Below are 25,129 nucleotides of genomic sequence, written 5' to 3'. Positions count from 1 at the left end.
TAGAGGTTCTCTAGTAAAGGCTACAATCTAGCATCTTGCAGTTACTTTATTTTGGATTTTATTATTAATAATTAGGAAATTTTTTTTTAATTTGCAGCAAATGGACAGATCTAAAGATTATCATACTAAGTGGAAGTGAGTCAGAAAGACAAAAACCATATAATATCACTTATATATGGAATTTAAAATAGACACAAATGAGCATATCTACAAGACAGACTCACACAGAGAACAGACTTCAGGTTGGTAAGGGGAAGGTGGGGTGGCGGAGGGGAAGAGTGAGTGAGTGGGATTAGCAGACGCAAGCTCAGACGGATGAACAAGGCCCTACTATATAGAGCTTATTGTTCAGTTGCTAAGTCGTGTCTGACTCTTTGCCACCCATGGACTGTAGCCTGCCATGCTCCTCTGTCCGTGGGATTTCCCAGGCAAGAATACTGAGTGCTGCTGCTGCTAAACTGCTTCAGTTGTGTCCAATTCTTAGTGACCCCATGGACTGCAGCCTACCAGGCTCCTCCATCCATGGGATTTCCCAGGTAAGAGTACTGGAGTGGGTTGCCATTTCCTACTCCAGTGGATCTTCCTGACATAAGCACTTGAACCTTTGTCTCCTGCATTAGCAAAGTATATCCTTTACCACTGAGCCACCAGGGAAGCCTGAATGTATAGTACAGGGAACTATATACAATATGCTATGATAACCTGTAATGGAAAAGAGTATGAAAAAGAATATATATATATGTGTGTATGTATATAAAACTGAGTCACTTTGCTGTATAGCAGAATTAACACAACGCTGTAAATCAACTATATGTCAATAAAATTAAAACAACCAAACCAACCTCCCCAATGCCCCCCAACCTTGATTTCTGTCTTACTTTGAAAAGTGCAAGACCCAGCAACACTGTGCCCATATTTCTACCTGACAACAAGACTGGAACTAAACAGAAGATGTTGTCTTAACATGGAAGAAGCATTCTGCAGTTCTGCACATTTCCGTTTCAATCATTTACATTACCAGTCTGATTTCTTTAAACATTTGAGTTTGCAATCTTGCCAGAAAGGACAGGAAGAATAGATAGCAGGCCTGACTAAAACTTTTAGATTCCTTCCACTCCAATGTGTCAATGTTTAGTGACAGTCTACCCCTAAATCCATATATTTGCCATGATATCATTGGAGAGTTGGTCAGATATTTTGTATGTTTTCAGTTCAAGTAATCAGCACGTGACCTTTCAGTAGGGAGTGTACAGCCTGATAAGTAGAGTGGTGTGTATACTGTATGTGTGTACTGGGGGGAGAGTTGTTTTTATAGGGCCCCTGGAGGGTTATCACCAAGTTCTCTTAATCCAAGAGCAATACACAGACCACGTCTTCTATTCTTCTACAATTCCCCTCTTCCTCATATCATTTGTCTATTAATGCTTTCAAAACTCAGCACAACTTTGGCACAGAGCTTTCTATGCTAAGAAAATGCAATAAATATATCTGTAGTATTCTGAAAATAAAACCAACCAACCAACAAACCAACACTCAGCAAAAAGCCAGTAAGAATTATTGGACAGTTAGTTTGAGTGCTGATTCTTATGTTAGACAATCAATGTATCTACCTATAGGACTTCTGACTGGCTTTCACAGCATTTGTTACTCTCATTTGGCAGAACTGAGCTAAGCTTGACACAAAGAAAAGGAGGAGGAAAAAGGCATAATAAAAAATCAGCAGTAGTCATTAACACTTACTGAAGGCCTATCACATGCTGGGCAGTAAAACACTTTATATAGCCTACTGCAGCCAGGAAATTAAAAGACGCTTACTCCTTGGAAGTAAAGTTATGACCAACCTAGATTGCATATTGAAAAGCAGAGACATTACTTTGCCAACAAATGTCCGTCTAGTCAAGGCTATGGTTTTTCCTGTGGTCATGTATGGATGTGAGAGTTGGACTGTGAAGAAAGCTGAGCGCCGAAGAATTGATGCTTTGAACTGTGGTGTTGGAGAAGACTCTTGAGAGTCCCTTGGATTGCAAGGAGATCCAACCAGTCCATTCTAAAGGAGATCAGCCCTGGGTGTTCTTTGGAAGGAATGATGCTAAAGCTGAAACTCCAGTACTTTGGCCACCTCACGCGAAGAGTTGACTCATTGGAAAACACTCTGATGCGGGGAGGGATTGGGTGCAGGAGGAAAAGGGGACAACAGAGGATGAGATGGCTGGATGGCATCACCAACTTGATGGACGTGAGTTTGAGTGAACTCCAGGAGATGGTGATGGACAGGGAGGCCTGGCGTGCTGCGATTCATGGGGTCCCAGAGAATTGGACACGACTGAGCAACTGAACTGAACTGACAGCATTTAATGCTCATGATAACCCTATAAGGTAGATATTATTATCATCCTTATTATGGTTAACAACCATAGAGAGAAGTAAAATAACCTGCCTAAGCTCACACAGGTCTTAAGTCCCAGTCAATCTGACTCCCGAGAAGGCAATGGCAACCTACTCCAGTACTGTTGCCTGGGAAATCCCATGGGCAGAGAAGCCTGGTGGGCTGCAGTCCATGAGGTCACTAAGAGTCGGACATGATTGAGCGACTTCACTTTCACTTTTCACTTTCATGCATTGGAGAAGGAAATGGCAACCCACTCTGGTGTTGGGTTGAATCCCAGGGACGGGGGAGCCCGATGGGCTGCCATCTATGGGGTCACACAGAGTCGGCCATGACTGAAGCGACTTAGCAGCAGCAGCAGCAATCTGACTCCAGGGTCCACTCACTAGATAGTGGTAAGCTTTGTGAAGGTGAAAGGAAGTTGTATTTTGGAAGATGTGTCCTATGTGATGGTTAAAGGGACAGATTCTGGAGTTAGATAAAACTAGAGTATTAAGTCTAGTTACTACTCATTTTAGAAAACAACTCTGGGATTTGTTGATCCCCTGTACTGTATTTTTGTTTTTCCTTTTCATTAATTTCCTTTTTTATTAAGGACTGATTGTGTACCAGGCACAATTTAGGAGATGGGGACAGACCAGTGAAGCAGTGAAAATTTCTGCTTTCCTGGAGCCTAGTAGAAAGACTGAGAAAATAAATAATAAAAATACGTGATGTGCACATACCCACTAAAGAACAGACAAGAGGAAGCAAGAGTGCTAGAGAGGGATAGGTAAAATTTTAAATAGGGTTATCAGGATAGGCCTCACTGAGAAGATGACATTTAAGTAAAAACAGGGAACTGAGGGACAAAACCACAGAGTTAATTTAAGACAGTGCCTCTGAGTATGATAAGCAGCAGTTGGGGAAGGGGGTTATTAGCAGAGGGATGACACACTTGCTGTGCATTTTAAAATGGTAATGTTGGCAGCTGTGTTGACAACAGAATGTAGGGGGCAAAGGTGAAAGCAGGGAAACCAAAAAGAGGTAATATCCAGGCAAGAGACTGCCATGGCTTCTCAGAGAATCTGTACGTCTATAGATTTCAGTCTCCCCACCCAATGCCAAAGGTTCTAGGTTCAGGGTATAACTAGATGCTTTCAGGTTAGTTGCAGCTTTACCCAGCAACAGTATATCACCTTAGATTCCTGCTTCCTTTGCATTTTCACCCTTGAAGATTCTCCTTACTTTCCTGTGCTGAGTTATGCATTAAATAAGATATTTTATATTATCCTACATGTTAAGTGTTTTAATGCTGGTGGTGGGAGTGTTGGCCTGGGATGTTTCAGAACATTCAGTATGCTACATTGTCAAAGTGGAAGTCCCTAGATTTGAATACCACCTTTTCCCACTTACTAGTTGTACGGCCTTGACAAGTTATTTATCTAGACTCAGTTTCCTCAAATGTAAAATGGAGAAAATAACATCTAGACTGTGGGGAGGTTGTAAAGATTATGATCTTCTAATGTACATAAAGTACATAAAGTGCTTAGCCACAGTGCTTGGCACATAGGAAATGCTTAATACACTTTATTGCTGCTATCATCATCATCATCACGCCTGCAGCACTGTATACATAGTAGGTATTCAATAAACAACTGCTAAAGTGATCTACTGAAAATGAATTAAAATTGCAGTGTGCTCAGTGGAAAAGACATGCAGCTGGATTGTCTCTAAGTATATAATACAAGGGCCAAATACAGAAAAATGTTAGAACTCTTGCCACCCATTCCCTTTAGAAAAGTAAATAGGGGCTGCACTCCTCTAGCTGTAATTCCTTAAATGTCTTCAGATAAACACCCGTGCTGTATTTATTGCCACCTTCCATTTCCCCAGGAGCAGAAGTGAAGGTGGAAGTAACTAGCCCAAGGTCCAATTCTACAATCTCACGCCTTCAAAAACAGTCAGTGAAACAAAAAGAGGGAAACAAAATAGAATTTCTCCTCTGTAGCTTGCCAGGACTGAGATGCTAGCTCTTTGTTTCTTCCAGGCAGGGTTTCCTTGCAACTGACATGGTGGCAGTGGGTGAGCTGCTCACCGGGTTCCTTAGAGGAGGCATAGGGCTTCCTCTTTCTATAAGACTATCATACTCATTAGCTGTTTAAACAAGATACTATCAGATAAAGGTTTAATTGATCTCTATTTTAAAGTGAGCATAATAAAAAATTTCCCATAAAACGTATCAAGTATAAATCAATGTGTTTTTAATTATAAATCTCAGTCTCGGCTGGTCAATGCAAGTAGTTTTACAAAAGCAGGTGAATATTTGATCTCACGAAGAATGTTTAGCTTTCCACAAGGAAAATTTTATTATATAACCTGAACTAATCATGAAGGGAATCTGGAATATAACAATGGATGGGTCAGGGTGAATGCAATTCCTCTCCTGAAATCAGCTCTACAGTCTTTGTAATATTTGTGTGGCTGCACATCATCCATTATCTCATCATTCCCTACAAAAGATAGCCCAGGACATGTTAATAATATAACACATTATCATATGATCCAGTAATCCCACTCCTGGGTATATATCCAGAAAGGAAGAAAACTCTAATTCGCTCTAACGTTTATAACAGCACTATTTGTAACAGCCAATACATGGAAGCAACTAAGTGTCCATCAAGAGATGAACAGATAAAGACGTGGTACGTATATACAATGGGGTATGAGTTATAAAAAAGAAGGAAACACTGCCATTTGCAGCAACGTGGATGGACCTAGAGATTATCACATTAAATGAAGTAAGTCAAGAAGAGAAAGATAAATATTATATATTATTGTCATGTGAAATTTAAAAAACAATACAAATAAACTTACTTAGAAAATATAAACAGGCCCACAGACAAAACAAATTTACGGTTACCAAAGGGGAATGGGAGAGGGATAAATTAAAGAGTATGAGATTCACAGATACACATTACTATAAATAAAATGGATAAACAACAAGGATTTACTGTAAAGCTATATAGCACAGGGAACTATATTCAACATCTTATAATAACCTATAATGGAAAAGAATCTGAAAAAGAATATATATTTTATATATGTATAAAAACCAAATCACTTTGCTGTGTACCTGAAACACACTATTGCAAATCAATTATACTTCAATAAAAATACAACATATCACATTTGTGTGTGTGTGTTCAGTTACTCAGTTGTATCTGACTCCAAGATCCTTTGGATCCACCCTGCCAGGCTCCTCTGCCCATGGGATTTTTCAGGCAGGAATACTGGAGTGGGTTGCCATTTCCTCCTTGAGGGGATCTTCTTGACCCAGGGATTGAATTCTTGTCTCCTGCATTGTAGATGGATTCTTCACTGCTGAGTCACTGGGGAAGCCCTTACATATTACATGATACATATAATACATAGTAGTAATAAATTATTGAAATAATAAAAATCTTTTCTGAGATTTAACAAGTTAAATGGCTTTGAATATAGATTACTTTTTTGACTCTGAAAATATCTTTGTGGGTAAATTAAAAATAATTTGGGGGGCTTTGCTCTGCAGCATGTGGAATCTTAGTCCCCTGACCAGGGATCGAACTTGTGACCACTATAATGGAAGTGTGGAGTCCTAACCAATGGACTGCCAGGGAGGTCCCTTTGTGGGTAAATTTTAAAAATTTCAGAGTGAATTCTGTAAATAAATAAAAACTATCAAGTATTAGAGAACCCATGAAAGAAAAAAATTATTTCATAAGCTTTCACCTTGTTTTCTAAAATCTAGATACCTGAGTTTCAGACAAGCTCAAAGTTTAGATGACAAGAAGTCTGACCATGTGTTGTTAAGAAAGAATTTTTTAAAATAGCATAATAATATTCAAAAAATGGGAATAATAATAGTTACTATGATCCTATACATATAGAAAACATTTAGTTTAGTTCCTGGTAGGTCAGAAGTACTCAATAAAAGTAATTATGATTTTTATTATTCTTTTACTTATTCTCTTTCAATAACCAATGAGTAAAAACAAGTAATTATACACTACCATTATATAGAATCTTTTAAGAATATTTAAATAAATAGTGTCTAATCCATTCTACATACATATTTTAAATCTGCATTTGTAACTCTCCTTTTAAAGTTAGGCTATTCCCTCAAAGCACTTAAGCAAAATTTCTGGCATTTAGCTGAGGATTTTATGTAACCAAGATTCTGATCTTTTCTTAGTACACTGAATACCCTTTACAATAATTGTACTCATATCATGTTCTCCTAACCTCTTACTACAACAGATACTCATTCAAGGGATCAAATTCCAGAACAATACATATACATATGCATAAACAAAGAGAGTAAAGTCAGACCATCTTTCTGTTCCAAAGCATCTGGTTGGACCTCCACTTTGAATGGTAGTTTGTATTTCAAACTCGACTCTGTTATACAATAATAATGGAAGAAACAGCAGGTCCCTCCTCCAAGGTGGATATTTCTTAGTGAATGATTAGACTGAACAGTTTTGACTGAATATTGGTAATAAATCTTGAGGTTGAAGGCTAATTACTGGTAACAAATTATCCTTTGTGAGTAACTTTCTCTACAACATTAATGAAAGTGTCTTGATTTGTGTAGCTTTCACATATATTAATGTCGAAGGATGCTCTAAGGCTGAATGAAGCAGAAGAAATAACAGAAAGAGGTTCTGAAAAGAAGGAAATTAGGAGAGAAGGACAATTATGCCCTGGAAAGCATGGAAAACTGATTAGAAAGCCTAAGGGAGAAGGTCCCCATGTGAGGGAGGGGACAAAACTCACACATAGCAAAACCTGAACCCAGAGGGAAAGGGAGGAAGAGAAAACAGATTCCCACAAATCATGGTGTCATTATGTAAGGGAGATTATAGAGGATTTTAAAAAATAAATAATAGGTTAGTCTCCTTAATCCTTGGTATACTCCTACTCAGTCTAACAGTTCACTTTGTTTCTTTCTAGTCTACTTTGTGCTAGTCAATTTCATGCCTATCTATCCTACTAGATAATCAGTGGATAGCAGAAAGCAAGTCTTATGCATTTTTGCAACTCACACAATTTGTAGGACAGAGGTTTACATAAAATAGACAGAGATTTTGTTGAAATAAAATTTTCTACCAAAGTGGTTAAAGTAACTTTATATTTACAAGTAACTATGCTCCTTCAAATCTTGTTTTTGCTATTAGTTTGTTTAAACCTTTAAAAGAATTATGAGCATAGAAGTAAAAAAAATCTATTATTTATACATTATTCAAATTACTTAACATGGCACACAAAGCCCTTCACAGAATAGCCACCAACTACCTTGCCTTTGTGCCTCCACCTCTATAGCCATAATTCCCAATAAGCAATTCATGGTATCTTCTCTGCCTGTAATATTTGTCTTCCCAGCCCACCCACTTCTCACGTCATCACCACGTGTGAGACAAATGCCTATTTGTCTTTCAAGGCACAAATGTCAATAATTCATTTGTAGTGTTCCTTGCTGCACCAGGAATTAATGTAGTACTTATACCTGTTTTAGAACAGTTACACTGTAATTTATTTTACTAATCTGTCTTTTCTGTAAGTGTGTGCTCTTTAAGGGTAGAAACCATGACTATTCACCATGTTTTACTAACATTTGGGACACGGTAGTAAGTATTCAATGTCTGTTAAACTCAATTGTATTAGTAGGCTGTCTTATTTCCTGAAGAATGAACAAAAGGGCCCCCAACCTCTGAACATAATATAAAAAAGTTGAACAGTCAAGAAAAAGGCTCCATAAGTATTTATTAATTCTTCACTAGAAAACACAATAATAATTAATATCCACTCTCAAACTTTTAAGTAATCATTCTATAATTGCCTTGCATCATTAAACTGTGAATATTAAACTAGTATTAATAAAAAAAACGGGGCTTCCCTGGTGGCTCAGTGGTAAAAAATCTGCCTGCCAATGCAGGAGACCAAGGTTTGATCCCTGGGTCAGGAAGATCCTCTGGAGAAGGAATGGCAACCCACAATAGTATTCTTGCCTGGAAAATCCCACAGACAGAGGAGCTTGGCAGACTACAGTCCATGGGGTTGAAAAAGAGTCAGACACGACTTAAAGTGACTAAACAATAACAACAATAAAAAACAGTAATTCCAAACTGGTTATAAAATTATAGAGGCTTTTCAGGAGGACCAGGAGAAAGGAGCAGCTGTGTAAAACTGGAAAGAAGGAGTAAGAAAAGCAAGAAGAGATTGTGTTGAGAGGCAGGAGGAGGAAGGAATGCTATACTGTCCTAAAGAAAAGAAGAAGGTAGAGGAAGTAAAAGCAAGATACTATTTTTCTGGCCATTCTAAAATTCTGCTGTACTGGAAGCATCCGCTATAATAAACATATTCATATCTTTTCCAGGCCAAATTTGGATTCAGCCCAGTATTGATGCCTGTCTTCACTCTGAATTGTTTTTCTGCTGACTTATTTTTAAGATTAGTATGTGATTTTACAGCAGAAAAAAAAGGTGGAAAAAGACCCTTTATCATCTCTCTCCTTTTTTGGGCCAAAAATGTAATCCTTTGAGATCTGTTATAGGAAATGCAATGTATCCAGATTATGAAGTCTAAGAAAACAAAATTCTTTTCGTATTTTGTAGATTTTTAAGAAACTCTCTTGTCATGTACCAAAGGCAGAAAAATGAAGACTGATGAAATATCTATTTTTTATGACGAAAAGATTTTTCTTCCAGCAGCAATCTTCCATCCGTTAGAAGCTGCTGTATCTACTGTGGGAAAAGTAGAGTCCATATTAATTACTAAGAAGCAAAGTCAGTTAGTTATTCAAATAAATTCTAAAGTAAAAGAAATACAAAAGTGCATCTGGTGTGATCCTGTGTACTTAGCATGCTTTATATTAGAAATATGTGGAAGTTAGAGATTTATAAATAATGTCATGGGACAGTTATTTCTTAAATTAACCATAACAAACAAACAATCAGCATTTCCTAACTTTTGCATCCTCCAAGCCAAAGCTTAATGAAATATCTTTGCTGGATATATGGATGAAAATGGCTGATGGAATGAGGAGGTAGGAGTGATGCCAGTTCAACACCTCTAAGTAAAGAGTCAAAAAAGCTCCAAGAGTATGCTGCATAACCGGACTCACGTGGGGAATCCTATCACAGTTAAAGACACGAGGCTTTGGAGTCAAGTAGAACTGCGTTTGAGTTTCAGCTCTGCCACATACTGGCTCAGTGGTACAGATTCTCTCTAAGACATAGCTTTTTTTGTCTTAAAATGGAAATAATAATACTCACTGACTTGGATTAGGTATAGTAAACCAAATGTAGCATCTTGTGCATAGCAAAAATTCAATAAATGTTATTATTCCTATCACGTTCCTTTGGACTTCTGTTCTTTACTGTTCTCTGTTAGGTGCACAGGCTTACATAAGAGATATCAAGCTTTGATATGAAACATACTGATTATAGATTTTAGTTCACTTATTTTGGGGGGCAGGCGTTGGGGGGCAGAATTATTGCTAGAGTCTGGGGGCAGGAAGATCATTGCTCAGGAGATGAAACAGAAAATTCTGACATTTTTCATGCTTTAATGTTAACTTTCTGCTTCTCTGACTGATTAGGTAACCTGCTGCTGCTAAGTCACTTCAGTCGTGTCTGACTCTGTGCGACCCCATAGACGGCAGCCCACCAGGCCCCGCCATTCCTGGGATTCTTCAGGCAAGAACACTGGACTGGGTTGCCATTTCCTCCTCCAATGCATGAAAGTGAAAAGTGAAAGTGAAGTCGCTCAGTCATGTCCGATTCTTCGCGACCCCATGGACTGCAGCCTACCAGGCTCCTCCGTCCATGGGATTTTCCAGGCAAGAGTACTGGAGTGGGGTGCCATTGCCTTCTCCAGATTAGGTAACCTAGGCTTATACAAATGACATTTTTCAGATTTTCCTATCACATCATGCTGAATATACTTGCTTTGGGCTTTTATATTTTGAAATAGAAATGATATCTAAAATTTAGCAATGGAAATATAAAAAAACCCCATAAAATGTAGACAGAAATGTGAAATATATTTCTTCAAATTGAGAAATTATGCTTTACATCTCATATGTTTTCCTAATGTATTTACTGAAAGATAATTAATTATATATTTCATTAGAATTAGGTATAATTTGAAATAAGGTGAAAATTACAGAAGGTGACATAAGCACTCAGGGTATGAGAATTTTTTCATTAATAATTAACAGCCCTAAAGAAATCTTCAAAAAACCATAGGTGAATTTCAAGTACATTATGCTTAGTGAAATAAGTCAGACACAAAAGAATATATATATGATTCCATTTATATAAAATATGCAGAAAAGGCAAATTTACAGAGACAGAAAGTATGTTAGTGGTTGCCAGAGAATGGAGAGTGGCTAAATGGGCATGAGATTTCTTTTGGGGGTGATGGAAATGTTCTAAAATAACATGGTGGTGATACTTACACAATGCTGTGAGTATACTAAAAGTCACTGAAATGAAATTTAAAAGGAGTGGATATTCATGGTATTTAAATTATACCTCAATAAATCTAGTAATAAAATAAATCTTCCATGTGACTAGATTTCAGAAAAGACATTTTTATGTACTATATGAAATGAGAATTTTGAAGAAAAAATCTACCACTGAGAATGAGAGCCTGAGTAATGCTTTTAGGCTGAATGAGACCTAGCTCAATCAATAAAACATTCTCAGAGTGGCATCCACAGTGGGAAATCTTTGGAATTTGGGAAGGCAACACTTTATGATGCTTGAATTTAACGTAAATAGGGTGCTGCTTTTTTCTCCTCGGGTAAACATAAACCATGACTGGTGCCAAAGGAGAAAGTGTCATCTCTCCTGTGAGTCATTCTGAGTATCATTAATGAACAGATGTGCCTCACAGAGGTAACGAGAGGGACTGGTCATACTTTGATAGGACTCTCTCCAGATTACGTGGGTTATTAAGAACTGCAACAGCATAACTCTGAGGTGGGGCTTCCCTGGTCACTCAGATGGTAAAGAATCCACCTGCAATGCAGGAGACCCAGGTTACATCCTTGAGTCAGGAAGAGCCCTCTGGAGAAGGGAATGGCATCCCACTCCAATATTCTTGCTTAGAGAATTCCATGGACAGAGAAGCCCAGCAGGCTACAGTCCAGGGGGTCTCAAAGAGAGTGACTAACACTTTCACTTTCAAGTCTAAGCTACATAGGTCACTGAGGAGAAGGTATTAAATGGTGGTTCATAGACTTTATTGTTGCTCACTGCTACCATGTTACATGGTTCTTCAGTTAACATGATCTTTCCCTGGTGGCTCAGACGGTAAAGCGTCTGTCTAGAATGCAGGAGACCCGAGTTTGATCCCTGGGTTGGGAAAATCCCCTGGAGAAGGAAATGGCAATCCACTCCAGTACTATTGCCTGGAAAATCCCATGGACAGAGGAGCCTGGTAGGCTACAGTCCATGAGGTCGCAGAGTCGGACACGACTGAGTGACTTCACGTCATAAGTAAACAAAGAGTAGCCCAATGTTATTTAATAACTGAAAGAGTTCCTCTGTCAGTAGTTAATTAAAAGATATAACATTAGACAGTATGTTTCTTGAGGGTAAGGACCATGTTATTCACCTGTAACTCAGCAACAAACATAAGCACAGTGTTTGGCATGCATAAAAAACATCTTCTGAACTGAGAATGAAAGCACCATATAAACAATAAATGTAAAAATTATTATTTTTCACCATAAAAGTAACCCTGATCATTTAAACCTAGCTGTTAAGGTACTACCTTCAAGAAAGGCTTCATGAGTTAAAGACACATTAAATACAAGTTTCTTAAAGTAGAAAAAGGTGTGAAAGAACTGTAGAGGAAAAAAAACCTCTATATTTATGGTGGCCGTGGTGTAACAAATTCCCAAAGATCTCATATAGATAATGTCAAAAATGGTACATCTTTTAGTCTAAGCAAAGCTCTAAAAGAGAGACATGTGTTTAATCTGGGCCAATAAAACACTCTACTTTTATGAGAAGGGTAAGTATATGCATAATTATTTTTTAAATTAAAAAGAAACTATACATCCTGAAAACTAGAAACCACTGATAAAGGAAACTGAAAATGATTCAAAGAAATGGGAAAATATTCCATGCTCTTGGATCAAAAGAATTAATATTGTTAAAATGGCCATAATACCTGAAGCAATCCACAGATTTAATGAACCTTTATCAAAATACATTATGACATTTTTTCACAGAACTAGAACAAAGATTTCTAAAATTTATATGGCATCATAAAAGACCCAGAATTACCAAGTAATCCTGAGGAAGAACAACAAAGCTGGAGGAATAACCCATCCACACTTCAGACCATACTACAAAGCTATAATAATCAAAACAGTGTGGTACTGGCACAAAAACAGACATATAGATCAATGCAACAGAACAGAGAGCCCAGAAATAAGCCTGTACATCTGCAGTCCATTAATCTATGATAAAAGGGGCAAGAATATACAATGGATAAAAGACAATCTCTTCAATAAATGGTGCTGGGAAATTTGGGACAGCTATGTGTAAATCAATGAAATTAGAACACTCCCTTACACCATATAGAAAAATAAATAAATTCATAATGGGTTAAAGACATAAATATAAGACACGACACCCTAAAATTCCTAGAAGAGAATATAGGCAAAATATTATCTGACATAAATTGTAGCAATATTTTCTTATATCAGTCTCACAACGCAAAAGAAATAAAAGCAAAAATAAACAAATGGAACCTAATCAAACTTGAAAGCTTTTGCACAGCAAACTAAACCATCAACAAAATGAAAAGACAGTCTATGAAATGGGAGAAAATATTTGCAAATGATGTGACTGACAAGGGATTAATATTGAAAATATATAAAGTTTATATTACTCATTATTGAAAAAACAAATTCAATTAAAAAAAATGGGCAGAAGCCCTACATAGACATTTTTCCAAAGAAGACATAAGACGGTGAAGAGACACTCGAAAAGATGTTTGACACTGCTAATTACTAGAGAAATGGAAATCAAAGCCACAGTGAAGTACCATCTCATATTGGGTAGAATAACTATCATCGAAGTCTATGAATAATAAATGCTGGAGAGGGTGTGGAGAAAAGGGAAGAAATCCTTGTACTCTATTGGTGGGAATGTAAATTTGTGCAGCTACTATGGAAGACAGTAAGGAAGTTTCTTAAAAAACTAAAATTAGAGCTACCATATGATCCTGTAATCCCACTCCTGGGTATATACCTGAAGAAAATGAAAACTGTAATTCAAAGGATGAATGCACCCCAATGTTCACAGCAGTACTATTTACAAAAGCCAAGACATGGGAACAACTCCTATGCCCATCAACATACAATTGGCTTAAGAAGAAATGGTGTGTATATATACACCCAGTGGAATAGTATGCAGCCATAAAAGAAAGAAATACTACCATCTGTAGTAAAACAGATGGATGTAGTGAATATTATACTTCATGAAATAAGTCAGATGGAGAAAGACAAATACTATATGGTATCACATATATGTGGAATCTAATAATAATACAAATGAATCTATATATAAAACAGAAACAGAACCACAGATATAGAAAACAAACTAATGGTTACCAAAGGGGAGGAAGGAAGGATACAAATTACTATACATAAAGTAGGTAAGCAACAAACATTTACAGTATAGCACAGGGGATTATATTAAATATCTTGTAATCCCATGGACAGAAGAGCTTGGCGGGCTACAGTCCCTGGGGTTGCCAAAGAGTTGGATACAACTTAGTGACTAAACAGAAACAACAATAACTCAATGGGTATAACCTGAAAAAAAATCACTCTGCTATACATCTGAAACTAACAGTAATTCACTAATATTGTGAATCAACTATACTTCAATTTTTAAAAAATAGCTGATATATTAAAAAAAAAAAACCAACAACATAGGCACCTGATCCATCATCTCTCCCACCACCTTACTCAGAGCAGGCTTTGAGTTCCACTATTAAAAAGACATATATATGGATACATATATGCAGTCATTAAAAATAATTAGGTATATATGCTATAAATTAATTAGGTATACAGAAGGATCTCCAAGATATACTACTAAGTGAAAAAAGCAAGGTGATCACTTTAGTTAAAAAATAATTTTATCTGTATATTCTAGCAAAAATACACAACTTTTTTTTTTCCCCTAGGAGGAAACCAACTGTCAGAAGAAATGGAGTAGAGGTGGGAAAGTGAGCGTTTATTTTGCATTTTCTATCTCTCTGTACCATCTGAATTTTCTAACCATGCATATATACTACTTTAAGAAAATGTCTACCTGATTGATGAAAACTGTGGACCAGCTTGTTTATTATTTATTACATTATAAAGACTAATGTAAGTTCCTAGTGGCCCCATCAATATTTTGTTCATCTTGTTACCCAAGATATTGTCTGGTATAGTAACCTTTTTTGTTGAGATGCTCAATAAACTCCTGGTGCATTGAAAAAAAAAAGACTAATAAATGTTATTAAAAAATATTTTCAAAGCAAGTTTAAGCAAGACAAGTAGCTGAGTCCATTTTCTGAAGCAATGCTGAGCAAGACTCAGGAATTTACACCCTTTGAACAGTATGAGGATGGCTCATGTGCAATCAGAGGCCAGGATAATGCAATTGACATCTACAGAATTTTCCTGAATTAACAAATCCACTATGCATCAGCAATAATTTCCTGTAAGACAGAAACTCAGAAAGTATCTAAGAATCAATATGATCTACTCCTTAACCCTGTCTGCTGGGTATCAGTGCAGAGCCTCTCTCCTCCGGATCCACCTGCCTTTCCTCGCTTTTTGGTAATGCAGCTGGACCTGTCACAGTTTTTCTTTGCCAGCTGGGACACTACAGTATGAACTGGTCTCTTTTCCTGGTTCTGGTGTGCTCTTCCTTCTCGTTCCTGCTAGTTGTGTGTGGGACACCCAGACGCGCTCCCCACTTCGCAAGTTTCAGTGGTGCCCCAGAGACGGCGGCTTCCTAGCAAGCCTTGTGAGAACTCCAGCGGGCATTTCCTGCTTGCCAGTCCAAGTCTGCAGCCCCTCAGTGAACTTCGCTTCAGTGCCGGTCATAGCAATGCCTCTCCAACAAGGTCTGAATCTCAGTCTTGCTGGAGAGTGGCCCTCTCCAAATTTGCTCCTTTTGTGGGTATTCTGCCTGAACCTTCGACAAGCTGCTCCCTTTATCTGCTATTTCTGTATTCTTTAAAATCTTCTGTACTTCTTAGTAGTTAATCCCCTATTAACTTAACAATTCCTTACATTAAATTTTTCCTGCTCATATTACTGTTATGGTTTCTGGCTCCTGACTGGACCTTGAGTAATTCATGCCCAAATTAAACCAAAACAAACCAAGTAAAATCAAGCCAAGCCAACAGTAAAGAATTAAATCTATAAACTCATCATAAAATGTAAGTCTGTATTATTAAGTTTGATAACACAGAGAAAAGCATGGCACGCATCCCTGCTTATTAAATAACTGCATGCATTAAACACATGCATGGAACAAACAAAAAACACAGTGTAATGCTTTTGCACTGTGTAAACTAAGCTAAGCTGGAACTATATTTCCCAGAACTCTCTTTGCCGCATGAGTCCAGGTTAAGGTTAATGACAGAGAAATGTGTCTAAGATTTGGAAGGCAAAAATGAAGCAGTGGCCGCTACACTCTGAAGGTCAGTACAGCCACGTGCTGCTGTATTTCATACACTTTTATAACTAATCTGCTGGATCATCTTAATGTGTGGGAAGAACCAGGCTCACATTTCTTCCAGTTCCTATTGGATCTCTTCCATTAGCTACTCCTACTCAGAGCTAGGCACATGTGTAGCTCAATGGCCAACAACGTGGCTTCTTTTTCAGGTCACCTCCTTCCCTGAAGTTGGAGGACATGAGAGACATACACAGATTCTACTTTGCCCTTGTTCTTCCCTCTGTCATGCCCAGCTTTTCTTCTTGACTGCTGCCCTGATGACCTACAGTGACATCAGGCCAACAGGTAGACCCTAATTTGAAGCTTTCCATAAACTTCTTCTCCAGCTTCTATAACAATATAAAAGCTGGTCCCTACAATAGGGTCCTTACTTCCTATCACTCATGGTGCTTTCGCTTGATGACCAAACCCTCACTAATACACTGTAAAACAGGTTAATAATCCAGCTTAAACAAAGTCTTCAGTAGTTTGGATTTCTTGAGCAATTGAGTTTCTACTGTCGGTTCTTATTTTCCCTACATTTCTTCTTGTTTTTTAAATGTAGATATATTATATAGAAATAAATATCTTAGATGTTAAAGTAGGAAAATTTTAAAATGCTATTTTCTTTAACAAATGCCCATGTGAGGGCCCATATGAAGGCTAGTTAGAAGAAAGTTTTCTGGTTACTCTGGGATATGGAGACAAATTTCCTTGATGGTTTAAGACACAGGAGGGCCTGACCTATTTTTGTAACATTGTTCTTCATGTTAGGAGAGGAATAAGATGAAGAACCACTAAGCAGTTAAGAAAAACTGGAGTGGGCCTGGAGATTGGTTAAGGGAAAACCGAAAGATAATGCCCAAGCTCCAGCTGGTTGTCTTTAGTTTCTAAAGCCAAATTCATTTGATTAAAATTTTTGAGATTTGTCCTTATTTCCTGAGGATGCTCAGTATGACCTGCCAGATCTCAGAAGTGTGAGTCTCATAAATTTCATTTTCTGTTTTTGAAGAGGATGGGAAGGTAAGGAGGAAGAAAAAGGAATACGCAGTGACTTAGCAGCAGAGAAAGGGCTCCTGATTATGGAGAATGTTTGGGTTAAGACTTTTAACTCAGAGACTGTGGACAAACTGTTTGAAGTAAAGTTTTTTAAAAATTGGTCTTATCAAGAAATATTTATTGAACACATGCTAAGTGCAGGAAGAGGACTAGACCTCATCAGTCAGAAATGGTGGATGAAACAAAAAGGATAGGCAGAACAAAAAGCATCTAAGGGCATGGATCATTTTTATGAATCAGCTAAAGCACTTAGATATATCTGATGCCTAGTTAGTTCTCCACTAAATTAGATCTGGGAATATCTGATAATCTCTCTTGACTTAGAGTCCATGAAACAGGGAGTAGCTAAGCTAGAAGTCCTTCCATAACGCCTATCTGAAGTCCTGAGCTTCCTGAGGCTAACTGCACATAGCTGGGCCTGAGGCAGCCTGGCTGCCACAGGTTTCTTGTTTCCTATTGTGTATTTCAGACAGACGTAATCAACGTGCTCTTCAGAGCGTGGCTCCGTAACTCCCTACAAGTCTTTACAGGAAAAGAGAGAATAAGAATTTGCTGGATTGTTTGCCATAAGAATCAATCTCTTTGAAAGGCATGGACAGGAGAACTACAGTATGTGATAGAATTAAGAAAAGCACTGAGCACTCCAGAAAATTTTAAGAAGGTTCACAGAAGTTGCCAGTGATGTTAATCTCTAATTTCTGCCTGACATTTATTCATCTAGTGTGTTCATTCATTCATTCATTCAGTAGAAACTTATTAACATTGGGATATAGCAATGAATAAGACAGATAATATATAATATTAATATTAAATTTATTAAATATAATAAATTTATTATAATTAATGATTAATATTAATTAATATATAAGTATAATTATAATATATATAATAATATCCCACCAAATTTGTTTTCTTTGGTGGCAGAGAGCAGTCAAATATAAACTAAACAATACATAATTTCAGGTTATTAAGTTGCTCTAAAGAACAATGAAATGGGGATAGAGTGGTGGGGTTATATCTTAGGAGATAATTTAACATGTATTTCATTTTTTGCACATAGTATGCAACAAATGTTATAATAGATATAGCCACAGATGTGTCTTAGATATTGTCAGGAGATGGGACTGATGTAGTTCCATGATAAATCAAGCTGAATACATTTATATAAATCAAAATGACTTACATATAGACCACTAAAACTTACCCTATAGAAAGCACTAGTCAGAGGGAGTAATGCTGCAGCAATGTTATATTCTTCTAAACTGGAACAATCCTTAAAGAAAACAAAGAGAAATGAGCATTATTAGGACATTTATCAGAAATCACAAATATATGGAAACAAAAATCTATGATACATTATTTACTGTTCTAAGGGGTTTTTACTTTTATTCTAAATTGTCATTAAGACTTACCTAGATAATTGTGAAAAAAGAGCTGGAAAAAAATACTGTCCTGAAGCACAGTCTTTTGTTGTAAAAATACATTTGAGAAAGATATTTTCATACACTATTGGTGAGTAGCTACTTTTACTTTCCCGTTTATGTTCATAGCTGTGCAATTTGTCCAAAAAATTTTGGAGGGGGTTTAAATATATTTAATTACTGCATTTCACTGAACCAAAGATACACCTTTTCCCTCCACATTTTAACTTCTCTAAGACTGGGATGTATGTTATAATTGAAATAGTATATTTTTTCTCAGTGTTACCTATGAAGAGTTTGCATGTAAAATTTTGTTATGGATCAGGCAAGAAATATCAGTGATGCCAAAACCCTTTGGGTGAAATGTTGGGGAATAGGAAAGTCAGGAAATCTCAGTGGGAATGTAAAATGGTGCAGCTGCTAGGAAAATGGAGAGAGAGGAATGAAGAGAAGCCGCTAAAGACAGAAACCTGGGGAAGATAGATGCTTATATAGAAGGAATAAAGGAAAATCAAGATGGGAAAGAAATTAGAAGAAAGCAATACTAAAGATGTCAGGATTCCCAGGTGGTACTAGTGGTAAAGAATCTACCTGCTAATGCAGGAGACGCAAGAGACACAGGTTCGATCCCTGGGTCAGGAAGATCCCCTGGAGTAGGAAATGGCACCCCTCTCCAGTATTCTTGCCTGGAAAATTCCATGGGCATAGGAGTCAGGCGGGCTAGAGTGATGGGGCCACAAAACGGTCAGATGCGACTGAGCACAATACTATAGATGTCAGGAGAAGAAATGACCAATGGTGTTGAAAGCTTCATGAAATTCAGTAAAATAAAGATTGAGAAAAAGCCAAGAAACTTGTGAATCAAAGAGGTTACTGGTGACATGATGAGGGTGTAAGTGAGTAGAGTAAAACAAAGGCCCCCAGTGTAAATGCTCATAGCTGTAAAGGGGAGGAAGCTGTGGAAGAGTCATGACATCCAAATGGGTGGCTGAATAAATCTTGGTAGTACTGAGCCAGATGAATACTAACATTCTATGTAATCCTTTGATTCTGTAAGAATTAGAAGGGACCCGTGCACACCAAGGAGGAAAATCCAAGGGAGAGAGAGTTGAAAAAGAAAGGTCACTGGTAGAACAAGGTTTCTGAGATATGGCTGCTACGCAACGTGGCTCCCATTTCTAAGGGGGAAACATCTCATTTACATAAAAAGCAAACAAACAGAATTTATATTAACCATCAGGATCCATGAATACATCAGCAAAGGTAACATATTAGGAGAGAGAAGCTTGGTTTTACAAGGAAGACTCAGGCTTATCTAAGAAGTTTCTATGAGGGCAGTGGGCAGTGTCCTTACTGTTGTGCAAACACTAGTTGTTTTTTTTTTTTAATTGGAAGATAATTACTTTACTATATGGTGAGGTTTCTGTCATGCATCAACATGAGCCACAGGCAAGAACTTGTTCCCTTCCTCTTAAACCTCCCTCCCAATCCCACCCCTCTAGGTTGTCACAGCTTTGGGTTTCAGGCATCATACAGCAGATTCCCACTGGCTCTCTATTTCACATGTGGTAATGTGTATGTTTCAATACTACTCTCTCAGGTCATCCTACTATCTCCCTCACCTACAGTGAATGAAAGTCTATTCTTTATGTCTGTGTCTCCTTTGCTGCCCTGCAAATAAGAAGGCAGTCATTACTTTAGAACCACATTTATGTTTTTATTTTAAAATAAAGGCAGGCTGGGAAAACTGGATATCCAAATGAAAAATGAAACTAGACTTCTATCTTATATCATACACAAAAATCAACTCAAACTGGATTAAAGACATGAATATAAGACCTGAAGCAATAAAACTCCTAGGAGAAAACACAGGTGGTAAGTTCCTGGACATTATTCTTGGCAATCATGTTTTAGATGTGACACTTAAAAGTACAAAGGCAACAAAAGCAAATATAAACAAATGGGACTACATCAAACTAGAAAGTTTCTGCACATCACAGAAAACCATCAACAAAATGAAAAGGCAACCTATGCAACAGGAGAAAATATTTGCAAATCATAAATCCAATAAAGGGTTCCTAGCCAAAATATTCAGGGACCTCATACAACTCAAGAGCAAAAAAGACCAAATAACTCAATTAAAAAACGGGCAAAGTAACTGAACATTTTTTTCAAAGACATACATATGGCCAACAGGTACATTAAAAGGTACTCCACATTGTTAATAATCAGAGAAATGCAAATCAAAACCACAGTGAGCTGTAACTTCATTATTAGAATGGCTATTATGCAGAGTACATCATGAGAAATGCTGGGCTGGAGGAAGCACAAGCTGGAACCAAGATTGCCAGGAGAAATATCAATAACCTCAGATATGCAGATGACACAAGCCTTATGGCAGAAAGTGAAGAGGAACTAAAAAGCCTCTTGATGAAAGTGAAAGTGGAGAGTGAAAAAGTTGGCTTGAAGCTCAACATTCAGAAAACGAAGATCATGGCATCTGGTCCCATCACTTCCTGGCAAATAGATGGGGAAACAGTGGAAACAGCGGCTGACTTTATTTTTCTGGGCTCTAAAATCACTGCAGATGGTGACTGCAGCCATGAAATTAAAAGATGCTTACTCCTTGGAAGGAAAATTACGACCAACCTGGACAGCATATTCAAAAGCAGAGACATTACTTTGTCAACAAAGGTCTGCTAGTCAAGGCTATGGTTTTTCCAGTGGTCATGTATGGATGTGAGAGTTGGACTATAAAGAAAGCTGAGTGCCAAATAATTGATGTTTTTGAAATGTGGTGCTGGAGAAGACTCTTGAGAGTCCCTTGGACTGCAAGGAGATCCAACCAGTCCATCCTAAAGGAGATCAGTCCTGGTGTTCTTTGGTAGGACTGATTTTGAAGCTGAAACTCCAATACTTTGGCCACCTGATGCGAAGAGCTGACTCATTTGAAAAGACCCTGATGCTGGGAAAGATTGAGGGCAGGAGGAGAAGCAGATGACAGAGGATGAGATGGTTGGATGGCATCACTGACTCAATGGACATGGGCTTGTGTGGACTTTGGGAGTTGATGACGGACAGGAAGGCCTGACGTGCTGTGGTTCATGGGGTCGCAAAGAGTCAGACACCACTGAACGACTGAACTGAATTACCAAAAAGACAAGAAAAAATTGCTGAGGAGGATGCAGAGAAAAGGGAATCCTTGCACACTGTTGGAAGGAAAGTAAACTAGTACAGTCACTATGGAAAACAACTGGAGGTTCCTTAAGTAACTAAAAATAGAACTATCATATGATCCAAGAATCCCACTTCTGGGTATATACACAATGCAAAGAAAATCATTATCTTACAGAGAAATCTGTACTCCCATGTTCATTGCAGAATTATTCAGAACACCCAAGGTGTGGAAGCAACCTAAGTATCCATCAAAGAATGAATGGATAAAGAAAATGTAGTTTATATATGCAATATTATTCAGCCTTATAAAGGAAAAAAGTCCTGCCACTTGGAACAACATGGATGAATGTAGAGGGTATTATGGTTAAGTGAAATAAACCAGGCAAAGAAAGACAAATACTGCATGGTATCACTTATAGGTATAGTCTTAAAAAAAAAGTTGAACTAAGAAAGAGTAGAATGGTGGTTGCCAGGGGCTGGGGTATGGGAGAAATGGGAAGATGCTGGTAAAAGAGTACATATAAGATGAACAAGGTTTGAGAATCTAATGTATAACATAGTGACTACAGTTGATAATACTGTTATTATATAATGAAAATCTGCTAAGAAAGTAGAATTTAAGTATTCTCACCCTCCCCAGAAAGGTAAATCTGCAAGGTGATGGATGTGTTAATTAATTCGATTGTGGGAATCCTTTCACAATGTATGGTATTTTAACGCATATATATGGAATTTAGAAAGATGGTAACAATAACCCTGTGTACGAGACAGCAAAAGAGACACTGATGTATAGATCAGTCTTATGGACTCTGTGGGAGAGGAAGAGGGTGGGATGATTTGGGAGAATGGCATTGAAACATGTATAATATCATGTATGAAACGAGTCACCAGTCCAGGTTCGATGCACAATAGTGGATGCTTGGGGCTGGTGCACTGGGAGGACCCAGAGGGAGGGTATGGGGAGGGAGGAGGGAGGAGGGTTCAGGATGGGGAACACAGGTATACCTGTGGCGGATTCATTTCGATATTTGGCAAAACTAATACAATATTGTAAAGTTTAAAAATAAAATTTAAAAAAAAATCTTCATGGTGTACACTTTAAATACATTACAAATTTATTTGCTGATTATACTTCAGTAAAACTGGAAAAAGTACAGAGGCCATGTAGGAAAACACCACATCCTGTTCCTGTTCTGTCATCTCCATGGATTTTATAATCCCAGAATATGGCAAAAAGTGTGAATCATCTTTTTTCTTCCTAACTTATTCCTCATTCTCTTGCTTAGGACACTGTTATGTGCAAGAATGTCATCCCCTGTGTCCTAGCACATCTGAGTTTCTTTAACAGAAATGCCTTGCATGTTTCTGAAGACTGTCATGAGGCCCAAGGCAATAAAGTTCAACAGACTTGAGCTGTAATCTTCTCCTAAGGAAATGATTGGGATGCCAAGATGCCTTTTGACTTTGATTTCACAGCAGGGCTTCATTTGTAATGATGCTGTCCAAACTTTAAATGACAACAGCTGTGATATGAAGTCCCACACACTCATTTATACAAATTTCCCACATATTAAAAAAAATTAAACAATGGGGAATTTCAATCCATGACCAATTAGCAGGGAACAGGCAATCATAAAACATTTAGAAGCTATTTATTATCTTACAAAATGTTTACACATTGTAGTGCATGTCTCAAACCTGAGCGCCAGTCAAATGCTGATTGCAAAATATAAATATAAAATTCTTTGTAAATCACGTTAGAGACATTCTAAGTTAATTAGATTGAAAAATGGAAAAATTCTGAAACAAGAAGTACAATCACTGACATAGCAATAGCATTTCGGCATAGTGCAGTTATCTGTTGGGGAATCAGTTCGTAAATACACATCCTGAAGTCCCCTGTGTTTTGGCCACATAATAGCAAAGTAGTTATAGGCATACCAGGCAATTTATAAGCCTCCAAGGACTTGAATACCTATACATGTTTTATTTTGAACTTTGCTACGTGGTTTACCTTTAATTTTCCTCCTACAATTGAAGAGTGAACCTTGCAATCTTAATTTCTCATTACCCTAAATTATTTCATATTTGGATTTGCATACCTTTGGAACTGTTATAACCAGCATTCCTGTTTTCATAAAACTTTGGAATCTCTCAAAAATGATATATGTAAACATTAAAAGAAAAAAATAAGGCCAAAAGGCATGATGTCTTACAAAGCTTTTTTTGAGTTTGGATTAGACATAGCTCAGAAAAAAAATTTTTTTTGAGTTGTCCAAAACACTGAGAACATTTGTATCTTCTACACAGAGACAAAAATTAAAACTACCAAAGCCAAAAATACCTCTGTATATCATATTACTCTCTTGCTCAAAAATGTCAGCTATGTTCTGACCAATACAGGATAATGAGCAAAGTCTTCTGCTAACCTTGTAAGACCTCTGTGGTGTGGACCAATCTCCACAGTTAACCGACCATATGGCCCTCCAGTTATAAGCCACAGCTCTAGTCAGTCTGCTTTTTTTTGGTCATCTTCTATTCCACATCACCAACTCAACAGACATGAATTTGAGCAAACTCTGGGAGATTGTGGAGAGCAGAGGAGTCCATAGGGTAATAATGAGTTGGACATGTCTTAACAACTGAACAACAACAAACGATTCCACATTATAACTACTCTTATCACATCTAATACCTCTAGCATGCCACCCATGCCTTGCCTCACCATTCACACTCCTCCCCTTTGGCACCCCTACATGAATGCCCTCCGGCTCGTCCACCCTTTCCAGGTACAGCATGTGCTTGCATGCTAAGTTGCTTCAGTTGTGTCTGACTCTTTGGACCCTATGGACTGTAGCCCACCAGGCTGTCCGTGGGGTTCTCCAGGCAAGAATACTCAAGTGGGTTGCCATGCCCTCCTCCAGGGGATCTTCCCAACCCAGGAATTGAACCTGGGTCTCCTGCGTCTCCTGCATTGGCACACAGGTTCTTTACCACTAGCACCACCTAGGAAGCCCTCCAAGTACACTGCTAAGTACAAAATAAGCAGTGAGACTCTTGTTGTTTCAGCCTCAGGTTATATTTTAATGCTCAATCAGCTAATAAAACCACTGAGAATGTACCACAATTTTGAACACTATGGTTATTTAATATGTACCACCAGTCCCACTGAGACAGAAGATGAATGCTAGACTTGACAAATAACATCCAGTCTTAAGTTTTTGAGTGAATGGTGCAAGTCTGCTTCAGCGTTGTATGTCTGGAAACTAGGACAGTGCACCTGACATATGGTAATAATAGCTAACATTTATTAA

General features: G+C 37.7%; 1 protein-coding gene across 2 annotated transcripts in view; it reads right to left on the bottom strand.

Moving 5' to 3' along the window:
- Nucleotides 1-25,129, bottom strand: part of SBF2 (SET binding factor 2) — a 499,115-nt gene that overhangs the window by 114,741 nt on the left and 359,245 nt on the right. For both annotated transcript variants that reach the window (XM_070767584.1, XM_070767585.1), the window contains exon 17: nt 18,422-18,490. In XM_070767584.1, the coding sequence (XP_070623685.1) occupies nt 18,422-18,490 (69 nt within the window). The remainder of the gene's footprint in view (nt 1-18,421; nt 18,491-25,129) is intronic.

The sequence above is a fragment of the Bos indicus genome, chromosome 15 (genome assembly GCF_029378745.1).
Source record: "Bos indicus isolate NIAB-ARS_2022 breed Sahiwal x Tharparkar chromosome 15, NIAB-ARS_B.indTharparkar_mat_pri_1.0, whole genome shotgun sequence".
NCBI classification, from domain to species: domain Eukaryota; kingdom Metazoa; phylum Chordata; class Mammalia; order Artiodactyla; family Bovidae; genus Bos; species Bos indicus.
This window is presented reverse-complemented; position numbering and strand designations above follow the sequence as displayed.